This window comes from Camelus bactrianus, chromosome X, assembly GCF_048773025.1.
Source record: "Camelus bactrianus isolate YW-2024 breed Bactrian camel chromosome X, ASM4877302v1, whole genome shotgun sequence".
In the NCBI taxonomy this organism is placed as follows: Eukaryota; Metazoa; Chordata; class Mammalia; order Artiodactyla; family Camelidae; genus Camelus; species Camelus bactrianus.
Genome location: NC_133575.1, coordinates 1408895 through 1430515, shown reverse-complemented (window position 1 = coordinate 1430515; position 21621 = coordinate 1408895). Strand labels below are relative to the sequence as shown.

At 49.4% G+C, this 21621-nt stretch overlaps 1 protein-coding gene across 2 annotated transcripts in view; it reads left to right on the top strand.

Moving 5' to 3' along the window:
* DHRSX (dehydrogenase/reductase X-linked) overlaps positions 1-21621 on the top strand; it is a 157313-nt gene that overhangs the window by 8490 nt on the left and 127202 nt on the right. For both annotated transcript variants that reach the window (XR_012504727.1, XM_074359345.1), the window contains exons 2-3: positions 15008-15115; positions 20567-20635. Coding sequence is in view for 1 of the 2 variants with exons in the window: in XM_074359345.1 (XP_074215446.1) it covers positions 15008-15115; positions 20567-20635 (177 nt within the window). In the remaining variant the exon portion in view is untranslated. The remainder of the gene's footprint in view (positions 1-15007; positions 15116-20566; positions 20636-21621) is intronic.

The window sequence follows — 21621 nt, the reverse complement described above, 5'->3', positions numbered from 1 at the left end:
ACAGAAGGAGGCCCCGTCCCTGCCTTGGAAAGCCTGCTCTTAAACACCGAGAACCCTGCCGTGACCCCGCCTAGCTTTGGAGGGGTGATTTAGATTTGCTTCCCGGAAAGGGTACTTGAAAATTCTCTCTTTTAAACTCAATACCATGTGGGCTGTCAGTTTAAAAATATTACCAGAGGTAATTTTATCTTTGGGGGTCCTTGTGGTGGCTTCAGCCATTTGGGGAGACAGGAAGGCACTAAGATTTTTGAAAGAACCACTTTTTTTCCTTTCTTTTTTTTTTTTTTTTTTGAAGCTAGCTGGTCGTTCTTAAGAGGCACAGCCCACGTCTCTGATCCTACCTTAAGACAGCGTTGGGAGGTGTGCCGTTTCCAAAGACCCTTCTCAACCACTGGCAGTCTTTTGCGGGGACCCCAGCACCCTGAGGCTTAAGGACGGAATTTCTCTGTGTTCCTGGCTGGTGACTTCCCGTGGAGAAATTGTACCCTGATGTTCCCAGCCGTGGATGATGTTTTTCTGAAATAAAGTGTCAGCTTCACCTGCCCTTTTTCTTGGAAGGAAAGAGATGGCATTGCTGTCTCAGGAGACCAACTCAGGTCTGAGTCTCAGGAGCAGGGCGGCTGGAAGGAGTCGCAGGTCCCGGCTCTGTAAGGTGTCCCCACTCTGCTCCCAGGCTGGAAGATCAGCCCCAGAGACGTACCTCCCGCCTGCCTGGGCTGTATTCTGCTGCTTCCATCCGGCCCCCGCAGACTTATTTCCTAAAATCTTGGCCTTCTGTAACTCATGAAACGTGTGTCCCTCTCGCCAGCAGCCTCTGCCTTTCCCCTGCTGGTTTTCCAAAGCCCTCGTCAGGTTGCCGGCTCTCCTCCCGGCCTGTATTTTTTTCTTATTCCGTGCTTTCGAGTTTGACTCTCGTCCCAGAAACCCCAGAAGTAAGCCGGCTTCTCATTTACCTGTGTAGCTGGCGTGTGTCAGTGACGCCGGCCCTGGCCGGAAGCTGACCAGGAGGAAAAGTGGTTTTTCTTTTCCCTCCTTGGTCTGTTTGTTTGCTTAAAGAACCTTTTCCAGGCCGTGGAGAATAAGTAAGTTCACTGTGCTTTGTTTCAGGGTCTTTGGGGATCCAGGGCTGTGATGCATTTGTGAGTCTTTTTGCATCAGAATGTCTTTATGGGGAATAAAGCCACGTATCAAGCCACCACTTTCCTTCCCTGGGCTGGCCTTCCGTTGGGCCTGCGCTCAGTGACAAGGAGGTCGGTTTTATAAACCCGAGCCTTTCTTTTCTTTTTTTTTTTTAATCAACTGGTAGTTTATTTTTTTATTAAAAAAATTTCTTTTGGTGGGGGAGGTAATTAGGTTTATTTATTTACTTTTGAAGTGGCGGCACTGGGGATTGAACCCAGGACCTCGTGGATGCTCAGCATGCGCTCTCCCACTGAGCTACACCCGCCCCCTAACCTGAGCCTTTCTAAGCGGAGAACACGAACCGGGGTATAGCATGCGGGTACCTGGGGTTTTTTCCATCCTTTCCTGTGCCCCCCCCCACTCCCCACCCTTCCACTTAAGAAGACACAGTACCCCAGAGACAGCCAGACCCCATGGTCAGCGTCCTGTCCTATTTTTCTTACTGCATATTATGGTTTGCCTCTGTTCCCAGGGGGGAAGGGGAGGCGGGTTCAAACATTTAATCTTCTCCAGAAACATTTCTGAGTTTAAATAAATGGGCCAGATTTCAGTCGTGATAACCCGCCACTTCCAGAGGGTTCCCCACCGGATGTTAAGTGGGACGGCTCGATAAGTGACTCGGATTTGGTGTCGTCCAGGATTTCTCGTAAAGACACTGACCGTTACGGCCGTCTCTTATCTGGGTCTGCCCAGCACCTGCTTCCTCAAAATCCTCTGTGTGCGTGCATGTGTTTTGTGCTTAGATCTTGCTGTTAAACTCATCTTTCTCTGCTTCCTCAAAACACTGTGTGTCATGCTCACATCTTGCTATAAGGTCATCATTCTGAGCTGGTTTTTTCCTCCTCTTCTGCAGCGGGGCCTCATGTTAACTTTTCATAGCAGCCCCAAGAAGGAAAGGGAAAACCAGCTGCAGGGAATGATAGATTGGGGGGTGTATTTTTATTTTTATTCATTATTTCATTGAAGTCTAGTCAGTTTACAAGGTTGTGTCCATTTCTGGTGCACAGCACCGTCTTGCGGTCATGCGTACACATAACATGTATTCCTTTTCAGATTATTTTTCATTATAGGTCACTATACTGAATGTAGTTCCCTGTGCGACCCAGTATCAACTAGTTGTTTATCTATTTTATTTATAGTAGTTTGTACCTGCAAATCTCGAACTCCCAATTTATCCCTTCCTATCTCCCTCTGGTCAGTTTGTTTTTTGTCTGTGAGTCTGTTTTGTAAATAAGTTCATTTGCATCATTTTTTTTAGATTCCACATATAAGTGATACCATAGAATATTTGTCTTTTTCTGTCTGACTGACTTCACTTAGTCTGATAATCTCCAAGTCCATCCATGTTGCTGCAAATGGCATGATTTCATCCTTTTTTATGGCTGAGTAATATTCCACTGTGTGTGTGTGTGTGTGTGTGTGTGTGTGTGTGTGTGTGTGTGTGTGTGTGTGTGAGAGAGAGACATCTTTTAGATCAAGGGTTTAAATGTGTTTTCAGCCAAGGGGCAAAGGATGTTTCCGTGGCCCCTTGTCCTCGGATGTGGGGCTTGATTGACCCGTGAAGGCCGTGCTGGGTGCAGCCTGGACCAATCCTGGACAAATAACTAGAATTCTTTTCCTTGGAAATGTGCAGCCCTGTGGGTCCTCATCCTACAAATCGTCCCATATTAAGACACAGACTTGGTTGCCTCACAGCTGCTCTGGCTGACGGCACCGGGTTTGTACCTCCGCCTGGAAACACTAGCTGCTGTGTGCCTCGCACGTCTTGCAGACACGTGGCTGGGCCTTCGGGCTCTACTTGTACGGGGTGGGGAGGCCCTTGGCCACCTGCTTTTGAGCTCTCGTGGCTGCAGCCTTGCCCCAGGCGTGGGGAAGGCAGCTCCTGCTTTTCCTCGCGTGCCTCTGGCAGGCACGTCCACCACCCCACCACAGCCGTCTTGTGGGAGCCCCGCCGGGCACACGGCCGGAGGTCCTGTTGGGCTGGGATCACGATCCTGGCTGGCCCTCTGGTCCCCTCCTCCCCTCCGCAAACCCGGGCTGCTGGCTGCAGGGCTGGACATGCCGCCGCATAGCCCTCCGGGACCTGTGATTCCGGACCTGCGTTTTCTCCGGCTTCCTGGTCCGTTTCTCCAAGGCTGGAAGCACCTTGGTTGGGGCGCTGGCCTCTGTTTTCCTGGGCGCACCCTTACCAGATCCGCTCAGGAGTTCGACCTCTGGCCTGAAGCCAGGCCGGGAAGCTCTGCCCGCCGCTGGGTTTCAGCCCCGTTTGTTCACCTTCTAGATTGACCCAAACTCGCTCAATTGTGTTTCCTGCCACGCGAGACGAGGCAGGAGGCACCGGGAGCTGGTGGCAGATGGCACCCGGCGGGGAGTGGGTCCCTCAGGAAGCGTTTCCTCCAGGAGGCGGATGGAACCCTGTGGCCTCCACGGATGCCTTTGAAGGGGGAGTTCTCCGATGCCTGGCCCCCCCGGACGGTGGGGGTTCTGGGAGGCGGTACGTGGTGTGCTGCGTCTCCTCGGGGCTTCTGCTTCTAGGAGGCTCCTGGCTGGGTTTTCGTGGAAACGAGGCGGTGATTGGAGAGGAGGTGGGAGGGGGAAGGTGACACCTCGTGCAGGGCAGTGAGGACGCTGGGAGGGGCTTTATGGGCCGGAAGGTGATGGGACCACTGTGTCCCCGGCCAGTCGGTTACTACTTACTAAGCTTCGTGATTCTGTGCCTGGGGGATTGATTATCTCTATACCATTATATCCTGTTTGTACACACTTTTAAAAAATATTCTGTCCCTCTAGTAGTCATCTCTCATCTGTCCACATCTGTATCATCCATCTGTGTGTTTACTGTGTATCAGTCCACTTACGTATTTACTATCCACCATCTATGTATTTCTTCCCGTTAACAGAGGCACTGGGGATTGAACCCAGGAACTTGCACACGCCAAGCGTGCGCTCTACCACTTAAGCTATATCCTAACCCCCTTCTTAAAAATTTTTTAAAAATGTCTTATTGTTTACTTTTAGGGGGGAGGTAATTAGGTTTACTTGTATATTTTCAGAGGAGGAAGTGGGGATTGAACCCAGGACCTTGTGCGTGCTAAGCACGCGCTCTACCACTTGAGCTACAGCCTCCCCTCTGGATTTATTCTTGTCACCACTGGGGCTTCTCCCCACACAGCAGTGTCCTTCTGTGTGGGTCCTTCCTGTCCCCTGCTCCTAGCATAACCTTTAAAAAAATTAGTAGACTCTATTTTACAGCAGTTTCATGTTCACAGTAAAACTGAGAGGAAAGTGTACAGATTTCCTCCTGTGCACCCCCCGCCCTGACACGTGCACCAGCTCCCTCTTATCAACACCCCCCACCAGAGGGTACGTTGTTCCTAGTGGATGAACCTTTGTGGACACGTCCTCACCACCCCCCACCCCCGAATCCACAGTTTACATTACAGCCCACCTTGGTGTTAGACAGTCTGTGGGTTTGGACAAATGTGTAGTGACATGTCTCCATCATTATAGGATCATACAGAGTACTTTCACAGCCATGAAAACCCTCTGCTCCACCTGCTTATCCCTTCCCCCTCCCCCACCCCACCTGGCAACCGCTGATCATTTTACTGTCTACATTTCCGAATGTCATTCCATACGGTTCTCCCTAGTGGCTGCACCAGAGTTCTCCTCTAGTTCTCACTAGAGGCCATGGCTTGGCTAAGGAAGAAGTTCACTCTCAGAGCTGGGTCCATGCTTTGAGATAATGCCCATCAGAAGTTCGTTAGGGCTCACTGTTGCATTAAAAACTCTCATACTTTGTGCTGGTTAATTTTATGCCATTGTGGCTGGGCCATGGACCCAGCTCTTCTGTGTTCAAACAACTAGTCTGGATGTCTCTGAGAAGGTATTTTTTTTTTTTAAGATGAGGTTCACATTGAAATCTGTAGACTTTGAGTCAAACAGATTGCCCTCCATGCTATGGGTGGGCCTCGTCCAATCAGTTGAAGGTGTTAGGAGGAAAGAAAGACCGAAGCCCCCAAGGAAGGGGGAATTCTGCCTCCAGATGGTGTTTGGGCTCGGAATGTGACATTAGCTCCTCCCTGGGTCTCCCGCCTGCTGGTCTACTCTGCAGATTTTTGGGTTGGCACCTTTGTATGTCTACAGCTGCATGAACCAATTCCTTCTAGTAATCTCTCTTTCTCTTTGTTCTGTTGGTCTGTTTCTCTGGCTTGATCCATAACTGATACGCATGTTACATCTATCAATTACCTGACAAGAAAGCCAATAAGAGATGCAGGGTCCAAGGAGTACAGGGGCCAACTCCCTCCCTGGCTTGAAAGGACCTGTCAGAAAATATTTCATTGCCTCATATGGAAGGAGTCAGGCACCAGTTGTCTTCCCCTCGTGTGAAAATCCCTCCCTTGGGTCTGCTCCACTCTCTTTGTCGATTTTAAAGACTTCCTTGACATTGAATTCTTCTCAGAGGTCATTCTTGGTGAAAGTGATTTTTCCCTTTTGCTATGAACATTTGATTCATGTCTCTCTAATATTACTCAGTTTTTACCATCATTTTTTACATTATTAGACATCACATACAACTTTGTATCCTGTTTCTCTTCATGCCATCATTTCTCTGTAGTTTACTGACAGCCAAGTATAAGTGACCGCAGAATATTTGACTCTGTTTTTTTTTTTTTTTTCGGGGTGGGGGTCACTTTCTTTCCTAAGGTTCTGAACCATATTTCTCATGGAAAGCGTGATCGCCCTGGCTTCCATGTAATTCCCTGTTAGTTATACACACCTCTCTGTTGTCCCATTTCTTCTCCCCACCCCCCCAGTTTTATTGAGATCAATGGACCTATTACACTGTGGAAGATTCATGGTGGATGTGCTTAGACAGAGTTTAGTGTTTCATTCCTCATCCATGAGCAGGATGCCAGAATCCTCGCATCTCCACCCGTCTGCCATTACTCACGATTAAGCAAGGTGTCCCCCATTATAAACTGCTTTATTGAGAAATAGTTCCCTGTATGATTCACCATCAAATGCCACACATTAGTGTACTTGAAGAATCATGTAAGTGCCACATCTCTGTCATTTCAGGACGTTTTTATCACCCCCCACCTCAAGAAACCCTGGACCTATTCCCCAGCACTCACCATTCCTCCATCCTCCCAGCCTCTGGTTACCATCTGCTTCCTGTCTGCATGCATTTCCCTATTTCAGCTTTTCATAAATATTGAATTATAGAATATACGATCTTCTGTGTCTGCTTCTCTCTCTTGAGCATCCTGTGTTCAAGGTCCATCCACATTGTAGCCTGTGTCAGAGCTTCACTCCTTTTCCTGGCTGAGTAATATTCCCCCACATGGATGGACTCCATCCTTCCATCCATCCATGCACTTGGGTGGTTCCCACTTTTCTGGGTACTGTGAGTCATGGAGTCTTGAGTGTTCATCACACATTTTTGAGTAGATGCTTGTTTCCATTTCTCTCGGGTAGGTTGACACAAAGGAATGGTATAGCCGGACTGTGGTGTCTGTGTGTTTAACCTTTCAGAGACCCACCCCCAGCACTCTTTTCCAACGTGGCTGTACCATTTTACATCCCCAACAGCAGTGTGGAAGGGTTCCTGTTTCTCTACATCCTCACCAACTGTTATTTCCTGGGTGTTTTTGTTTTTGTTTTTGTTTTTTTTATCCCAATATAATAGCCATCTTTGTGGGCGTGAAGAGGCGTGCCTCACGGTGCCTTTGATTTACATTTTCCTGGTGCTGTGTGCCCTTGAGCACCTTTCCAAGTGCCGCTTTTGTAGACGCATGGTATTATTTTCCTTCGGAGCACCTGAGCAAAGGACTTAAGGACTGAGGGAAGGGACCTCCGCCCTGTGTGCTCTCAGACAGAACGTCAGGCGGAAGATGGGAAACACAGGACATAAATCCAAGTCCAGAAACCTTGTAGACAAAAGGGGAGGTGCTGGTGACGCCTGCCTGGGTCTAGAAAACGCCTGTACCTGGAGTCCGCTTCGTCTCGTGACAGCGTGCGTGTCCAGCCCTGAGTCTTTGATACAAGAACCGGGGCACCGGGTCCCCCGCCCTTCAGAAGGAACCGTCGGTCCTGGGTCATTTCACAAGGACTGGACGGCGGCCAAGAAGGCAGAGTTCCTTGTTTCGGCTTTTTTAGTTTAGTTTAATTTTTTTCCTTTAAAAGAAGGCTATATTGTATGGCTTGAGTTTTTTTTGGGGGGAGGTGGTAATTAGGTCTCCTTACGTTATTTTTAGAGAAGGTACCGAGGATTGCACCCCGGATCTCGTGCGTGCTAACAAGCACACGCTCTACCACTTGAGCTGTACCTCCCCCCTCCTTGGCTTGAGTTTTGATGTTAAAAAAAAAAAAGGTTCTTGCTTTGAGCGGATGGTAGGTTCTCCTGCAGTTGTTAAGACAGGAAATGGAAGGATCCTGTGCAAACTGTGCCCCGTTTTCTCCCCGAGCAGCGCCCGTCTTGCAGGCCAGCAGGGCTGCACCCCGACCACGCTGTCCTCTGTCTCTCCTGGATCTCTTCGCAGCTCCCTGTTTTAACTCAGACTCGCCCCTGGGTGTCTGAGTGTGCACGTCCGTGTGATTTTGTTGCACGTGTGGGTTTGAGAGTCTTCACATCGCGGGCGACCCATAGAGCAATTTTAGGAGCCCCCTGCTCCTTCCTGCCACCCCTCCCCAGTCGGTGTGGCTCTTCCAAAGCCCCGCCCACCCCTTTCCCATGTCAACCCCCCACCCCATCCTTCACCCCCGACAGCCACTGATCTATGCTCCGTTTCTGTAATTTTGTCATTTCAAAAATGTCATAGAAAGGGGCGGGGACGGTCACAATGGAACCCTTTGGAAAGTGCTTTTTTTTTTCCCCTTTCCCCACTGCTTGGCATCATTCCCTGGAGAGCCATCCAAGTAGTGGGTGGAACAATGAGCCTTTCTTTTGAAGAACAGCTGTAAAATGTCTCGTGTAAAATGACAGACCAAGGGGTAGGGGTACAGCTCAGGGGTGGAGCGCGTACTTGGCGTGCACGAGGTCCTGGGTTCAATGCCCGGTGCCTCTGTTAAGGGAGAGGGAAACAGAATTTTTAAAAAAATGGCAGGGGAGGGTGTAGCTCAGTGGTAGAGTGTGTGCTTAGCTTGCACTAGGTCCTGGGTTCAATCCCCAGTACCTCCATTAAAGAATAAATGAATGAATAAATAAACGTCATTACCTCCCCTCTCCAAAAGGAAAAAAAAATTAAAAAAGAGAAGATGTTTTTCCCCTTTTCAGGGTTCTTGGACGCAGGGTTGGTTCCCTAGAATGAGACATGTCTCCCGTAGTCCGAGCCGTGGAATGTTCCCTCCACGATGCCTGCGTGTTGCTGAGGAAAGCCATCATCATGGTGAGCTCACCGGCGGAAAACACCACCACGGTGACCCCGTTTCCTTCTGCCCGCTGGATAGCGGGCTTCTCCCGCACCGCCGTCTGGGAGCCGTCCCTGCTGCGTCCGGGCGTGTGGCCGGCGAGCTCTGTGCACGGAGAGCCACCACGTTGCCGGTGTCCAGGCGCTGGCCGTCTCCCAGGCCCGAGGTCCGCCCTCCACCATGGGCGCTTAAAACAGAACTGTGACCCAGAGCGTCCTAAACATAGCCTGGCAGGGAGCCCCCAGTCCTCGCGCCCTGCAAACATTGCGCCTTCACCAAGCGTCCCGTTTGCCAAAGGCTTAGTTGCCTTTCTTCTCGAGGCGCCCGGTGACCCCAAAACAGATCCAGGGGCAGGTAGCTCTGTGCTTCAGGGTTGGATGCTGAGGCTGCAAAACTCACTCCTTTCTGGACGAAGGGAGCAGCTGCGGGCGCTGTCCCACGGCGGCTCCTAGCTGCCCATCTGGGGCGGGGCAGCTGGCACCGTGGGTGCCAGACATGGCGGATGTGGGTGCGATCGGATTACGTCCAAAATTTACAGAGCGTTCGCTCTGACATCCGTCGGAGAGGAGCTGGCCTTTAGGAGATGGTGTCGAACCCAGGATCAGGGACGTGCAGGGTATGGACAAGGGAGGGGCCGTGGGGGTGATTTAGAGGGAGCCCATGGGTCTGTTTGCAGCCAGCTTTTGTAGGGAGGTGGGGAAGGGACGCGTGTGAGAACTGACTGCCATCCGGGAGATGCAGGGGGCAGGGTGCCCAGCTCACCTGCCCTCCCAGGGAGCTGGCATATCCTCATGTGGTTGTGCGTGTGTGTGCACGCGTACACCTGTTGTCACAGTTGGAATCATGACCCGCCCCCCCAAAAAAGGATGTGTCGGAGTCTCAACTCCCCACACCTGGGCAGGTGATCTTATTTGGAAGTAGGTCCCTTTGGATGACCGAGTTAAGGTGAGGTCATTGGGGTGAGTCCTCCAACGGCACTGGGGTCCTCATGCAGAGAGGAACCGTGGGCGCAGACGCTTAGAAAGAGGACCACATAGAAGACGCCGTCCACACGCCAAGGACAGAGGCCTGGGGTGGACGCTCCCTGATGCCGACACTGTGAATTGGGGAGAGCTCCTCAGTTTGGGGTCCTGTATTACGATGGCCCTGGGACACTCATCCAGGTGTGGGAGGGCATGGGAACAGGCTCCTAAACATGTAGAAGTGGGTGCAGCGTGGGTGGCGGGCAGAGGTGAAGGGGGTTTGAGGTGCAGGACGGAGGAGGTGTCGGCAGTGCTGGTGGAAATGTGGACGAGGACAGTGCCTTTGAGGAGGGCTCTGGGGGAACAGGGAGACTGCCGGGAAACCTTGGGGGTCCTAGAGGTGGACTTGTGTCCCCAGGAGCAGAATGGAGGCAGACGTGGGAGCATCGGAAGGGCTTTCGGTGAGAATGTGTTACTGGGCACCGGAACTGAGGCTGTTGTGGCAAAGAGCTCGCCTGAGCCGTGTCCCCGTGTTTTGTGGACCGTGGACCTTGTGCGTGGTGTGCTCGGATGTTTTGGAAGGAAGTTTCTCAGCTCAGTGTCAGTGGCGTGGACTAGTTTCTTCTGAGTACTCAGGGTGAAATGCAAGGAGGGAGATAGGATTTCGAGATGGCATCGGTCATCAAAACGGAGGCGGAACTGAGAGCTTTGGACACGTTTGTCCGATGCTGCCCGAAATGAGGAAGCGTGTTCTGGACGGAACACCCAGGATGTGCTTGGACAGATTTGGCTCAAGAATCCACCCTCTCAGCAGCAGTGCCATCAGTGTGGACGGAAGATGCATAATGCACAGGCCTTTTTTGTTTTTTTTTAGTATAAGCATATCCCAAATATTACATGTGCTACACTTACAATAGAAATTGCTCACTTCTTACCTCAAACTATATCTGCATCTTTATCTATGTCTGTGTCTATCCGTCTATCTGAGCTATCTATCCATCTATCTGTGCCCTGTCATTTATCTGTCACCTTTCAGTATATCATCTATGCATGTACTGTCTGTCATCTTTCAAGTTACCTGTCTGTCTATCCATCCATCCACCCATCCATCCATCCATCCATCCATCCATCCATCCATCCATCCAACCAACCATCCATCCATCCTGTCTGTCTGTCTGTCTGTCTATCTATCTATCTATCTATCTGTCTATCTATCTATGGAGAGATTCATTTTAAGGAATTAGCCCATGTAATTTTGGGGTGTAGCAGGCCCAAAATCTGCACGGTGGACCAGTAGGCTGGAAACCCATGGGAGACTTGCAGTTGGAGTCTAAAGGTCGCGTGGAAGCAGGATTCCCTCTTCCCTGGGGAATTTCAGTCTTTATTCTATTAAGGCTGTCACCTGATTAGACAGGGCTCACCCAGACCAGGGAGGACAATCTGCTTCATTCAAAGCCCACTGAAATTTTTTCTTTAATTTAACTTTTTGTGTGTGTGGCCTGGGGAGGTAATTACGTTTCTTTATTTATGTAAACACGGGGACTGGGGATTGAACCCAGGACGTTGTGCTTGCTAAGCACATACTCTGCCACTGAGCTATACCTTCTCGTCCTTAAAGCCCACTGATGTAAACGTTCATCTCATCCAACAAAACATCTTCACTGAAACACCCAGAGTGATGTCTGACCAGGTATCTGGGCCCCACAGCCTGGCCAGGTTGATGTGTTAAATCATCCTGGGAGCCGTGATGTTCACACGACCAGGGAGGATCTGTGACATCCTTGTCCTTGGCTCTCGGCAGAAGGCAAAGGAAGGTGCACCTCCCAGACCAGGGCTTGGGGATTTGACAGCCTGACACCCGGACTGTTCTAGGAGGGTGGTGTCAGCCGCTTGCCCTGGAACTCCACTCCCTGGGGAAGGTCGGGACTGGCTCATGGCTGCCCTGGTTTCCCAGCGTCAGGACGGTCGTCTTGTCCTCAGCACATCTTGGAGGGATGGGTTCCTTGACCTCAAGTCCAGTGCCTTTCTCCCTACCGTCCCTCCGCTCACCATCCCCAGGTGCTCCTTCTCATCCCCTCCCTGGGGGTGTGGCCTCCATGGGCGGTTGAACCTTTTGTGTGGGTGTGACGTGGCAGGATGCAGGTGGTGGAGGTGCAAACACCGTCCTCGGGGGGCTGGAAGGGGCAGCCTCTCTCCTGGCCGTCTCTTGCTTTTTCTGGCCAATGCCCTATGCCCGATTCGGGGTTCTCTGAGTGCCGTCCGCCCCGGAGAAGGGACTGTAGACCTTGCTCACGTGGGAGCCGTTATGAATACCTTCGCTCAATTTCCCGCAGACTCTCCTTAGCAATAGACAGGTTTGGGGACATTGCAGGTGCCCACGAAAATCTGGATCTCTTCACTTGAGATTTCTTTTTTTTTTCTTTTAAAATGTATTTATTTTTATTTTTTGTGGGGGGCACAACTAGGTTTTGGTTTGCATTTCCCTACTGATGACCGATTTTGAGCATCTTTTTGTGCGGGTGAAGGCTTCTTTTCCAATAGTACCTGCAGAAAGGCAGCTCCTGGGGACCTTGTGTTGGAGACACAAGGGCCTCTTGTCCACAGCCTTGAAACCTCCCATGTACATGGGAAGGCGAGAAACCCACGCATATCCCGGCTCCCAGCTCATTTTGTGACATCCCACGGACCCGTGAACCAGTTTACAACATTATTCGGTCATCCTGTGGTCGGTTCTTTGAGGTGGGAAATGTCCATGTGACATTAAACACCACACACGGTCACCTTGTAAAAGCTACAGACGTGTTCACGCCCCGTTGGGGCTGCTGGACGTTGTGGCCGACTCACATGCAGTAGGGTGTGTGTGTAGGGGGTCCCAGGATGTCTGGACAGCTTGGCTCCCCCAGAGAGCGGTGACTCGTGAGGGAAGTGATTTCTGTGCATCGCCAGAAAACACACAAAGCCACAGAAAAGGGAACTGAGATCGAGCCCGCAATCCTCGGGCACTGTCTCCTGCTGGAGGATTTCCAGCCGCCCCGTCGTATAACTCAACAGCCGCCGCCTCCTTCTGGGGGTCCAGGAGCGTGGGGTCCACATTCGACGGTGTCCAGTGCTCGGAAACACTGTGTCTTCTTTCCCTTTTTTAAAAAATTGTTCTTTTGTATTTTTATTGGGGGTGGAGGGAAGTAATTAGGTTTTTATATGTTTATTTGAACAGAGGTATTGGGGCTTGAACCCAGGACCTTGTGCACGCTAGGGTTGTGCTGTACCATTGAGCTCTCCCCACCCCCACCTGAAAAATGTTCCTTTTGTGGTTTAGATTGAATAATTTCTGTCGAGCTACAGTCATGTTGACTGGTTTTGGCCTTAATTGCGTTGAGTATGCTAACGAGCCTTTGAAAGAATTCTTTATCTCTGGTAGCAAGTTTTGAATTTTTGCCTCTAGCGTTTACTTACACATATTCTATATTTAATGTTTCAGTTTCACATAAGCATATTTTTTATATTTCTGTTAAAATAGAGTTTTATTTTTGTATTATCCGCCTTACTAAATAACATCCTGTTTGTTATCTATGTACTCATCTTATATATTAAATACACTTTGCATATTAAATACATTGTTTATATGTAAATCAAATATATAAAATAGTTAATCTTTAAAATACGAGTATAATTTTTACATAAAATAAATATAAAATATTATATATAGACGTATAAACTGAATATACTTACAAATATTCACATGATATATAAACAAATATAAATAATATAAATATTAGAGATAAAGTAAATATGTTATAAATATGTACATTGTATGTAGATATTATAAATGTAAAATTTTAATATAGATACATATATTTATCAATATTTTTGTTGAAAGTATTTATTTTTATACTGTATTTTATTAAATAATACATCCTGTTTGCTATTATCTTATTTACTTATTTTATATGTTAAATGTATTTATATACTAAATATATTTTAATACACTGATATGAATTAGCAAAATATTTAACATTTTAAATTTATAAATTAACTTTTGCATAAATAAAAGTATAAAGTACTTAATGGGTATGAATATTGCACATCTAAAATAAATAAGCTTTAAAATGTTACAAATATTAATATAATACATAAAAATTTCATATAAATACAATAAACCTAAAATAAATATAAATATTTATGAATGTTATATGTATTCATACAATGTATAAACGTAATTATAAAATTTAAATGTTTGTAAATATTTATATTTGTGAATATTTGTGTTAGAATAAAAATTTATTTTTGTACTGTATCTTATTAAATTACATATCCTATTTACTCTTATCTAACCTACTTAATTTATGTTAAATGTATTTATATGTTAAATTTATTTTAATATCCTAAAATAAATGTAAAATATTTAACATTTAAAATATATAATTTTTATATAACAAAAAAGTTAATGTGTATAAGTATTTAAGTATAAACATATGTTTCAGTTACATTTATATAAGCAAATATTATATGCATATATTTAAATTTGGTTTGTTTGTCCTTAGCCGAGGTGTGAAAACACATCTGGGCAGTCTGTGTGCCATAAATCGAGAAGCCTGGGGAACGTCTGTTCTAGTCCCTTTCGTCTTAACTCTCGGTGCCTGTCTAAGCTGGCTGTGAGACAGGGGGTCGGGACTCCTGAGACAGTTTCCGAGGTGGTCGCCCTCAGAGCTGTAAGACGTCCCTGCAGCCCAGGATCCCAGCTCAGGGTATACAGTCGGCACTGCCCTCGCTCAGGACGCCCTCAGAACCTGTTCCCCTGCATGTTTGGGGGGTGAGGGGACAGATGGATGCCAAGGTGACAAGATGTGGGGAAGCCGCCAGTCGCCCCGTTGGGAGACCCACGCCCCCGTCGTGTCTCAGACCCGGGGTCCTCAGACGTCCCGTCTGCACAGGGAAGGTGGCCTTGGACCCTCCGTACGGTCCTTCCTGCAGCGCCGTGCTGGGACGACTATCTGCACACCTCCAGAGCCTACGAGACTAGCATTTTTATGAATCCTGCCCATCTTCCCAGGAACTAACCCCAAATGCAGCTGGAATCCCTGGAGGAGAATCCAGGCTGGGTGCCTGGGAACTTTGCGGGGAGCCCAAAGGCGTCACTGGGACTCCCCGCCAAGGACGTGCTCTCTGGGATGCGCGCGGTGCTGGGAAGCATTCTTGGGGGAAGGGGGTTGTCCGCGGGGGTTGAGCAACTGTCCATCAGGTGTCCTGACCGGGCTGTGGTTACTCAGGGCAAACCCACCGTCTTACATTCCCGCACCGGGAGCCCGCAGGAATCCGAGAGGAGCGAAGCCACAGACACCGAGCCACAGCTCCCGTGGGCGTCACGCCCTCCCTTGTGGCTTCATTCCTGCCCACGTGCGCTCTGCTTCTCAGCCTTACTCTGGTTTCTTCTTTCCTTCTCCCCGCAGTCTTCCCCGCACAACCCGAGCGTGTTGCTGTCGTGACCGGCGGGACGGACGGCATCGGCTTCGCGACCGCCAAGTGTCTGGCCAAGCTCGGCATGCACGTCATCATAGGTGATTGCCCTCTACGACGGGTCTTTGTGCTTTAGAGCGCGTGGGACATACACTACTGTTTGCTCATTTGTGTCTGTAAGCATTGAGGTCCTTACCGATCTAACCGTCGGATGCGGGAGACGTTAAGGCTTAGACTCAGAAACCAAAGAAACAGGGAATGGAGACAACCCTTTTTTTGGACCTGAGTGGAAACTCTGCTTAAATAGTCATCATAAAACAACAATAAATGTGAATTCCTTTGCTAGAGCTGCCATACCAAATTGCATGACAAACCTGGGAGCTTAAATGACAGAGGTCGTCTTTCTTACTATCTTGGTGGCTGGAATCTAAGAGTGAAGGGTTCTTTCCTTCAGGAATGTGTCTGAGTCCCTTTCTCTGAATAGATGCAGACATGTTAAAAGCTTTTGAACCTGGAACGACCAACTTTATGAGTGTCCGTAAGTCCCCTTAGGTGACAGTGGGTTGATTGCAGATTAGGAGGTCTTGTGGGAGACAGGGGTGCATCTGAGGGTGTATTTCTGGAGCGTCTGATCAACTGTGCAATCTGTTTACGTTGCTCTGGGGCCTGAGAACAGCCAGGAGTTAGGGTGTGGGAGCAGAGGGTCAGAACAGAACCCAAGAGTTTGCTGGGAGAACGTGAGATGGTGATGGATCCCAACCCCCTGACTTTGACTTCCCGTGGTGAGTCAGCCTCTGTGGTATCATTAGAGACGTGACAAGCTTGGATTCTGCCAGTGTTGTCTTGGGTTTCTGCCGGTGTTTGGGTGACTTGGTCAAAGTCAGGTCACCTCTTGAATGGGAAGTCCTAGGTCCCCTCTGATGACCAACTGGATCTGGGCTAGTGGTGGAAAGACGCTGGTGGAGCTGGACCCAGAGGGACCGTCCCGTCTGAACAAAGACGGGGAGCTGGTTAGTCTGTCCCCATGACTCCTCCAGGGCTGTCATCGTCAGCTTCTTAATTCTTCATGAAACTGGGCAATGTTGGAATACAAAGAAAAAAAAGTCCCATTTCTGTGATTTTTGCCTTAGGGTGGTTGTTTAAGAGGAGGTCTAGTTGGAAAGGTCATGAGGAGGTCTAGTTGGGAAAGTCACCAGGAGGTGTGGTTGGGTGAAGAGTGTGTACTGCACACACATGCAGTGAACATACGTGACTAAGTGTGTGGCACCCATGCATTCAAGGACTGGAGCCCTGACTGTCCTCACCTCATTTAGGTGATCTTCTTGACCATCAGGAACAGTACCCACCCAAGCGGGATCCTTCCTTTGTTGAGTTAAGCCAAGAGTCAGCGACACCTCTCACCTGCCTGTGCCTTCTTTCCCACTGAGCTTCCGATGCCTCTGTTCCACCCTCCACTGTGGGGCACAGCGTTGACCGTCCCATCAGTCCAGTCACATGGGCACTCTCATCTCCTCCCTGAGTCTTTGAGGGAATAATTGACTATATCCTCAGTGGGACAATTTTTCTCTCTTCCATGATGGGTTGATATAAGGTCACGTCATGAAATGTTATCATTGCACACAATGCCCTTTTATCTTAAATACAGAATAAGAGATGGGTATAGCCAGGTTCACATTTCCTCAATCCCGAAGCGATGAGTATTTACAGAATAATCAGTTACTTGCTAAGGGTTTGAAAGGATTCTCTGGGTCCAAGTCAAACATAATAGAATGGCCACGAATTCGTTGGTTATTCAGTGTCCCGTCAATTCACAGCATCTTAGTTCTTACCGTTTCTTTTGATGGACAGTCCTTCTTTCTTCATAATTCTTTTTTTTGGGGGGGGGAGGTGGTAATTATTAACTAATTTTTAGAGAAGGCACCAGGGATTGAGCCCAGGACCCCATGCATGCTAAGCACGCGCTCTGCCACTGAGCTCCACCCTTCGCTCTTCTTCGTAATTCTTCACGAAGGGTCATCTGAGATTTTAGACCAGACTTTTTCCGGTGTGGGCTAAGTGGTAAATTCCGTCAGAGGTCTGTCACCATGATCAGCTCTGCCCTTACAAGCAGAAAAGCAGCCACGGCCAGTGCTCTTTAAAAAGGAACGGGGTTGGTGGACCATCTTCCAACAAAAGTTTTTTTCTTTTTACATCAAGCGACCGGCCAGATGGGGCCCTAGGTCTGTAGTCTGCTGACTCTGGTTTGGGTTCAAAATCTTTTTTTTTTTTTTTAATCTTTTTTTTTTTTAAATATAATTTTATTGAAGTCTAGCCAGTTTTCAGTGTGTCAGTTTCTGGTGTACAGCACAATATTGCAGTCATACAGAAACATACCTGTGTGCGTTTTCATGTTCTTTTTCACCATAAGTTACTACAAGATATTGGATATAGTTCCCTGTGCTCTACAGTATGAACTTGTCACTTATCTATTTTATTGTATTTTTTTTTGGAATATTAGACATTTTATTTTATTATTTTTTAATTTAGCATCTTTTTTCCTTTTTTTTTTAAAACAAGTCCGAGTTCTGTGGCTTTCTGCGGATGTTTAAAATCTCATGGGCAGGGTGCCATCCTCAGGGAGGGGTTCTGGAGATGAGAGGTTGTCCTTCCCAAGTGACACGGTTCCCCTGAGAGTTGGGTGGCCTGTCGGTGGGACACGTGGCACGTATGAGTTGTCACCCTGCCATGTCTGCGCCCCCTCCTATCTGGCGGAGTGTGACCTCCTGAGCAGTCATTACTCCGTGAGTGGAGATGGATCCTAAGCCACTGTACATGGCCAAGCGTTCCAGACCCAGCTCAGAGGAGGCATCCGCTGAAGATGACCTTCATCCCTTCCGCAAAGTGCCCGACCATCGCTCCCACACAGTGCCAGCCCTGCCTGCTTGAGTTCTCAGGGTGTCCTGCCCGTCCAGGGGCACCGTGCACCGTGGCCAGTTTGCCACTCAGTTCCACCCCTCCCACCCCCGCCAGCTTTCTCTGGCCTCTCATATCTTTTTCGGGGAGTTGGGGCTTCTCTGTTACTTCCTCTGAGTTCCTGCCCTCCCAGCCCTTGATGCCAAGACAGTTTAGTACTGGAGGGCAGCCCGGTGGCAGATGGCAACTGAATGTTTAAAAATCACAGAGATTTCAAAAACTAGCTCAGACGTGTCCGTGGCCCCAGCTTACCCTTGATTTTTTTTTGGGGGGGGGTCTTTACCACCTAGAATATTTAGAGATGGAAGGCACGCCTTCCCGCCCCCACCCCTCACCAGTGCCGGAAGACTCTGCAAGCCAAAACCTAGCAACCGCATCACGTTAATTCCCTGCAGGGAGCCGGAGGTGCGAATTGCTTTTGCAGGACCGTTGTCTTGATGCCTGTGACTTTGAACCCCTCCCAGGCAGCGACAGCCTATGTGTTCCTTTTGGTTCCATCGGGAAGATGTCCTTGGCCACGATTCTGTGTCCAGATGGAGCTGAAGGCATTTCCGATTTCACTGGGTTCACCCCTGCTCCTCTCTTATGTGTTTATTTGCAACTCTTGGCTGTAAACACTTCTCTTTTTTTTTGGTTTTGGAAAGGGCCATGGTATAGATTTCTCTGGGGCAGTTGTCAGTGACACGGCGTCTGTAATACAGAGTGAAACGGCAGGGAAGACCCTCGTTAGCGTGTGCAGAGGAAGCAGAGTGTCTGTAAACAGAAATGCCCCTGGAAAGCTGCGCTTGGCGGTGTATTTTCCTGGAGACCTTAAGACGGTCTGACCCAAGAGAACTTCCATCTCACCAGCAGCGGGGCTGGACGCCGCGGGGAGGGCGAGGTGGGCCGGACGGGCCCCTCCCAGGCCGCTCAGCCGGTATCTTCCTTCCGCCTGTTGGTTCTCGGGGGGTGTGGGGCCCCCAGACTTCACACGCACGCCTGTGTTCTCCAGCTGCCAGCTCCAATCGCCCTCTGTCCAAGCTCTCCCACCACTCACCCCTCAGGGAGTTTCAGGCTTGGCTCACCCTGCAGAGGGGCCGATACGCTGCCCCAGGCCGAGCTCTTCACAAAGCTGGTGCCCGGGAAATGGTCTACTGAGCTTTTCCCCGCCGGGCACACCAGCCCTGCTGGGCACACAGCCCCGCCGGGCACACCAGCCCCACTGGGCGCACCTGAAACCGAGGGCCGTCTGCTCAGGGACGTTTGGAAACGCAACACCCCCATTCTTCACACTGTACCCTCATTGCCACCTGCTCAGCCATGAAAGAAACCTCATTAACTTTACTGCCCCCCAATGCCCTTGTCTTTTTTAACCATAGCGCCCTCCTCTTACACAAGACACCCATGGCCATCCTTCAAAACGAACGTTCCTGGAATCGCACCTGCCGATTTTTACGGGGTTCTTGAGCTGATGGTAGAAATGTCCCGAGATGGTTTTTATAGCTTGAGTCGCCCAGGATCACAGTGGGACCAAAAGTTGCTTCGGAAGTTCCGGGGGAGGAAGGTAGAGCTCAGTGGTAGAGCGTGTGCTTAGTGTGCATGAGGTTCTGGGTTCAAATCCCCAGTACCTCTGTTAAAAAAGTAAAATAAAATACAAACAAGTAAAGAAATAAACCTAATTACCACCCCCCCCCCACAGCATTAAAAATAAGAAAAAAAAGTTGAAGATTTTGTGTTAGAAAAAAAGAAGGTTGGGGAGGGTGCAGCTCAATGGTACAGCACGTGCTTAGCATGCACGAGGTCCCGGGTTCAATCCCCAGTCCCTCCATTAAAAATAAATAAATCTAAATACTCCATGCTCAAAACAAAAATTTTAAAAAGGTATTAAAAATTTGCTTAGCCAGAAAGAGAAAGAAAAATACCATATGAGATCACTTACGTGTGGAATCTGAAAAATGACACAAATGAACTTATTTGCAAAACAGAAACAGACTCACAGGCATAGAAAACAAACTGATTGTTACCAAAGGGGAAAGGAGGTGGGTGGGAGGTAAACTGGGAGTTCGAGATTTGCAGATGCTAACTACTATATATAAAATAGATAGATGTCAAGTTTATACTGTAGAGCACAAGGAACTGTGTTCGATATCTTCTTGTCATCTGTAATGGAAAAGAATCTGAAAATGAATATATGTATGTACTTGTGTGACTGAAACCTTGTGCTGTGCACCAGAAATCGGCACACTTTCAGTGATTATACTTCCGTTAAAAACCAAAAACAAAACAAAAAACACAACAAAACGTGTTGCTTAGGGAGTTCTGTGTCTAGGCTGACATTTCTGCCGACATTTTTATGCTCAGGCTCTTCTGGGTGTCTCCGTGGTCATGGTGCCAACATGTGTGCCTGGAATCGTTAAAAAATGAAATGTCAGAGCAACGCGTCCTTGTGGCCCGTTCAGGCATATGGAAATGGGTCTTCAGTGGAAACACTGAGCCCACCCCAGGCGCTGAGGGTCACATCCACCGCCAGCCCGCAAGGAGGTACTTGGCACCTCAAGAAAACATTGTTTCATGAGGGGTCGTTTCCTTCCTCTGAAAAATGCCTTTTCTTTTCCTCGTAGTGGGAAATAATGATGCCAAAGCCCTGGAAGTCGTGAGGAAGATAAAAGAAGAAACCCTGAATGACAAAGGTACGTGACCACTTGGTAGACAGATAGCTGTTCCACCGGGGCTGAGCCGTGTTCACGGCGGGGCTGCGACCCGACGTGGGAGCCGGGGCTGGGCGGCGGGCGCGGCTGTGCGCAGAGATGTCTCTGCTTTAATGTGCTTTTCTTTTGGGGAGGGGGGTTTCTGGTCCTCCTCAGAGAGTGGGAAATGGCAGCAACCATGCTGCGGTGGGGGCTTCTCCTGGGGAAGGCATTCCTTGTGAAACAGGGACCCGTTTGCCTTTCTTTTCCGTCTCCCGGGTCCTCGGAGGCCCACCTTCCCTCGGGCACCGTCGATGCACCTGCCGGCAGGTGCTTCCAGTTCTTGTGGGTTCTCGATGGGACGATACACCAAACAGAGCGGTGCTGGGTCCGACAGGTTCAGTGCTGCTCCGTCGTGCGTCCCTGAGGGCTCTGTCTGCCTGTTCAGCCCGGGGCTTGCCCACATGTCCGTGGCATCTCTCCCGATTCCAGTGCTCTTGGGTGCTGTCCGAGCCCACGCCTGATGCCTTAATGTTCAATAGAAGAGATGCCCGTCACTAGCTTGGCCACTGGAGCCAAGAGGGTGTGTTCAGCCTAACCTATATGGATGAAAGGGGGAAAGCTTTGGCAGCAACCCTGCGCTGGAGAGGGCCAGGCGATGGCCTCTGATCACCCAGGACGGCAGTGTCCCTTCGGAGAGCAGGCACGTCCCGCACATCAGAGCTGGTGACCCCCCCCCCCCCACTGCTCCGTCTGCTCCCAGTTCTCTATCACGAGACACGAAGTAAATGCATGAACTGAGCTGCTTTGTCCGGGCAGCCCCGGGCATCTGAGTTCAGAGAAGGGCGGACCCTCTCTGAGTCGGTGGTGGGGCTGTGCGTCCCCGGCGGGGCGGCCGGCCTTGTTTTGGTCCTTCTGCTTCTTAGAGCGGGGCTCTCGCAAGGGAGCGGATGGTGGTCAGTGGGGCTCAGGCGTCACCTGGCCTGGAG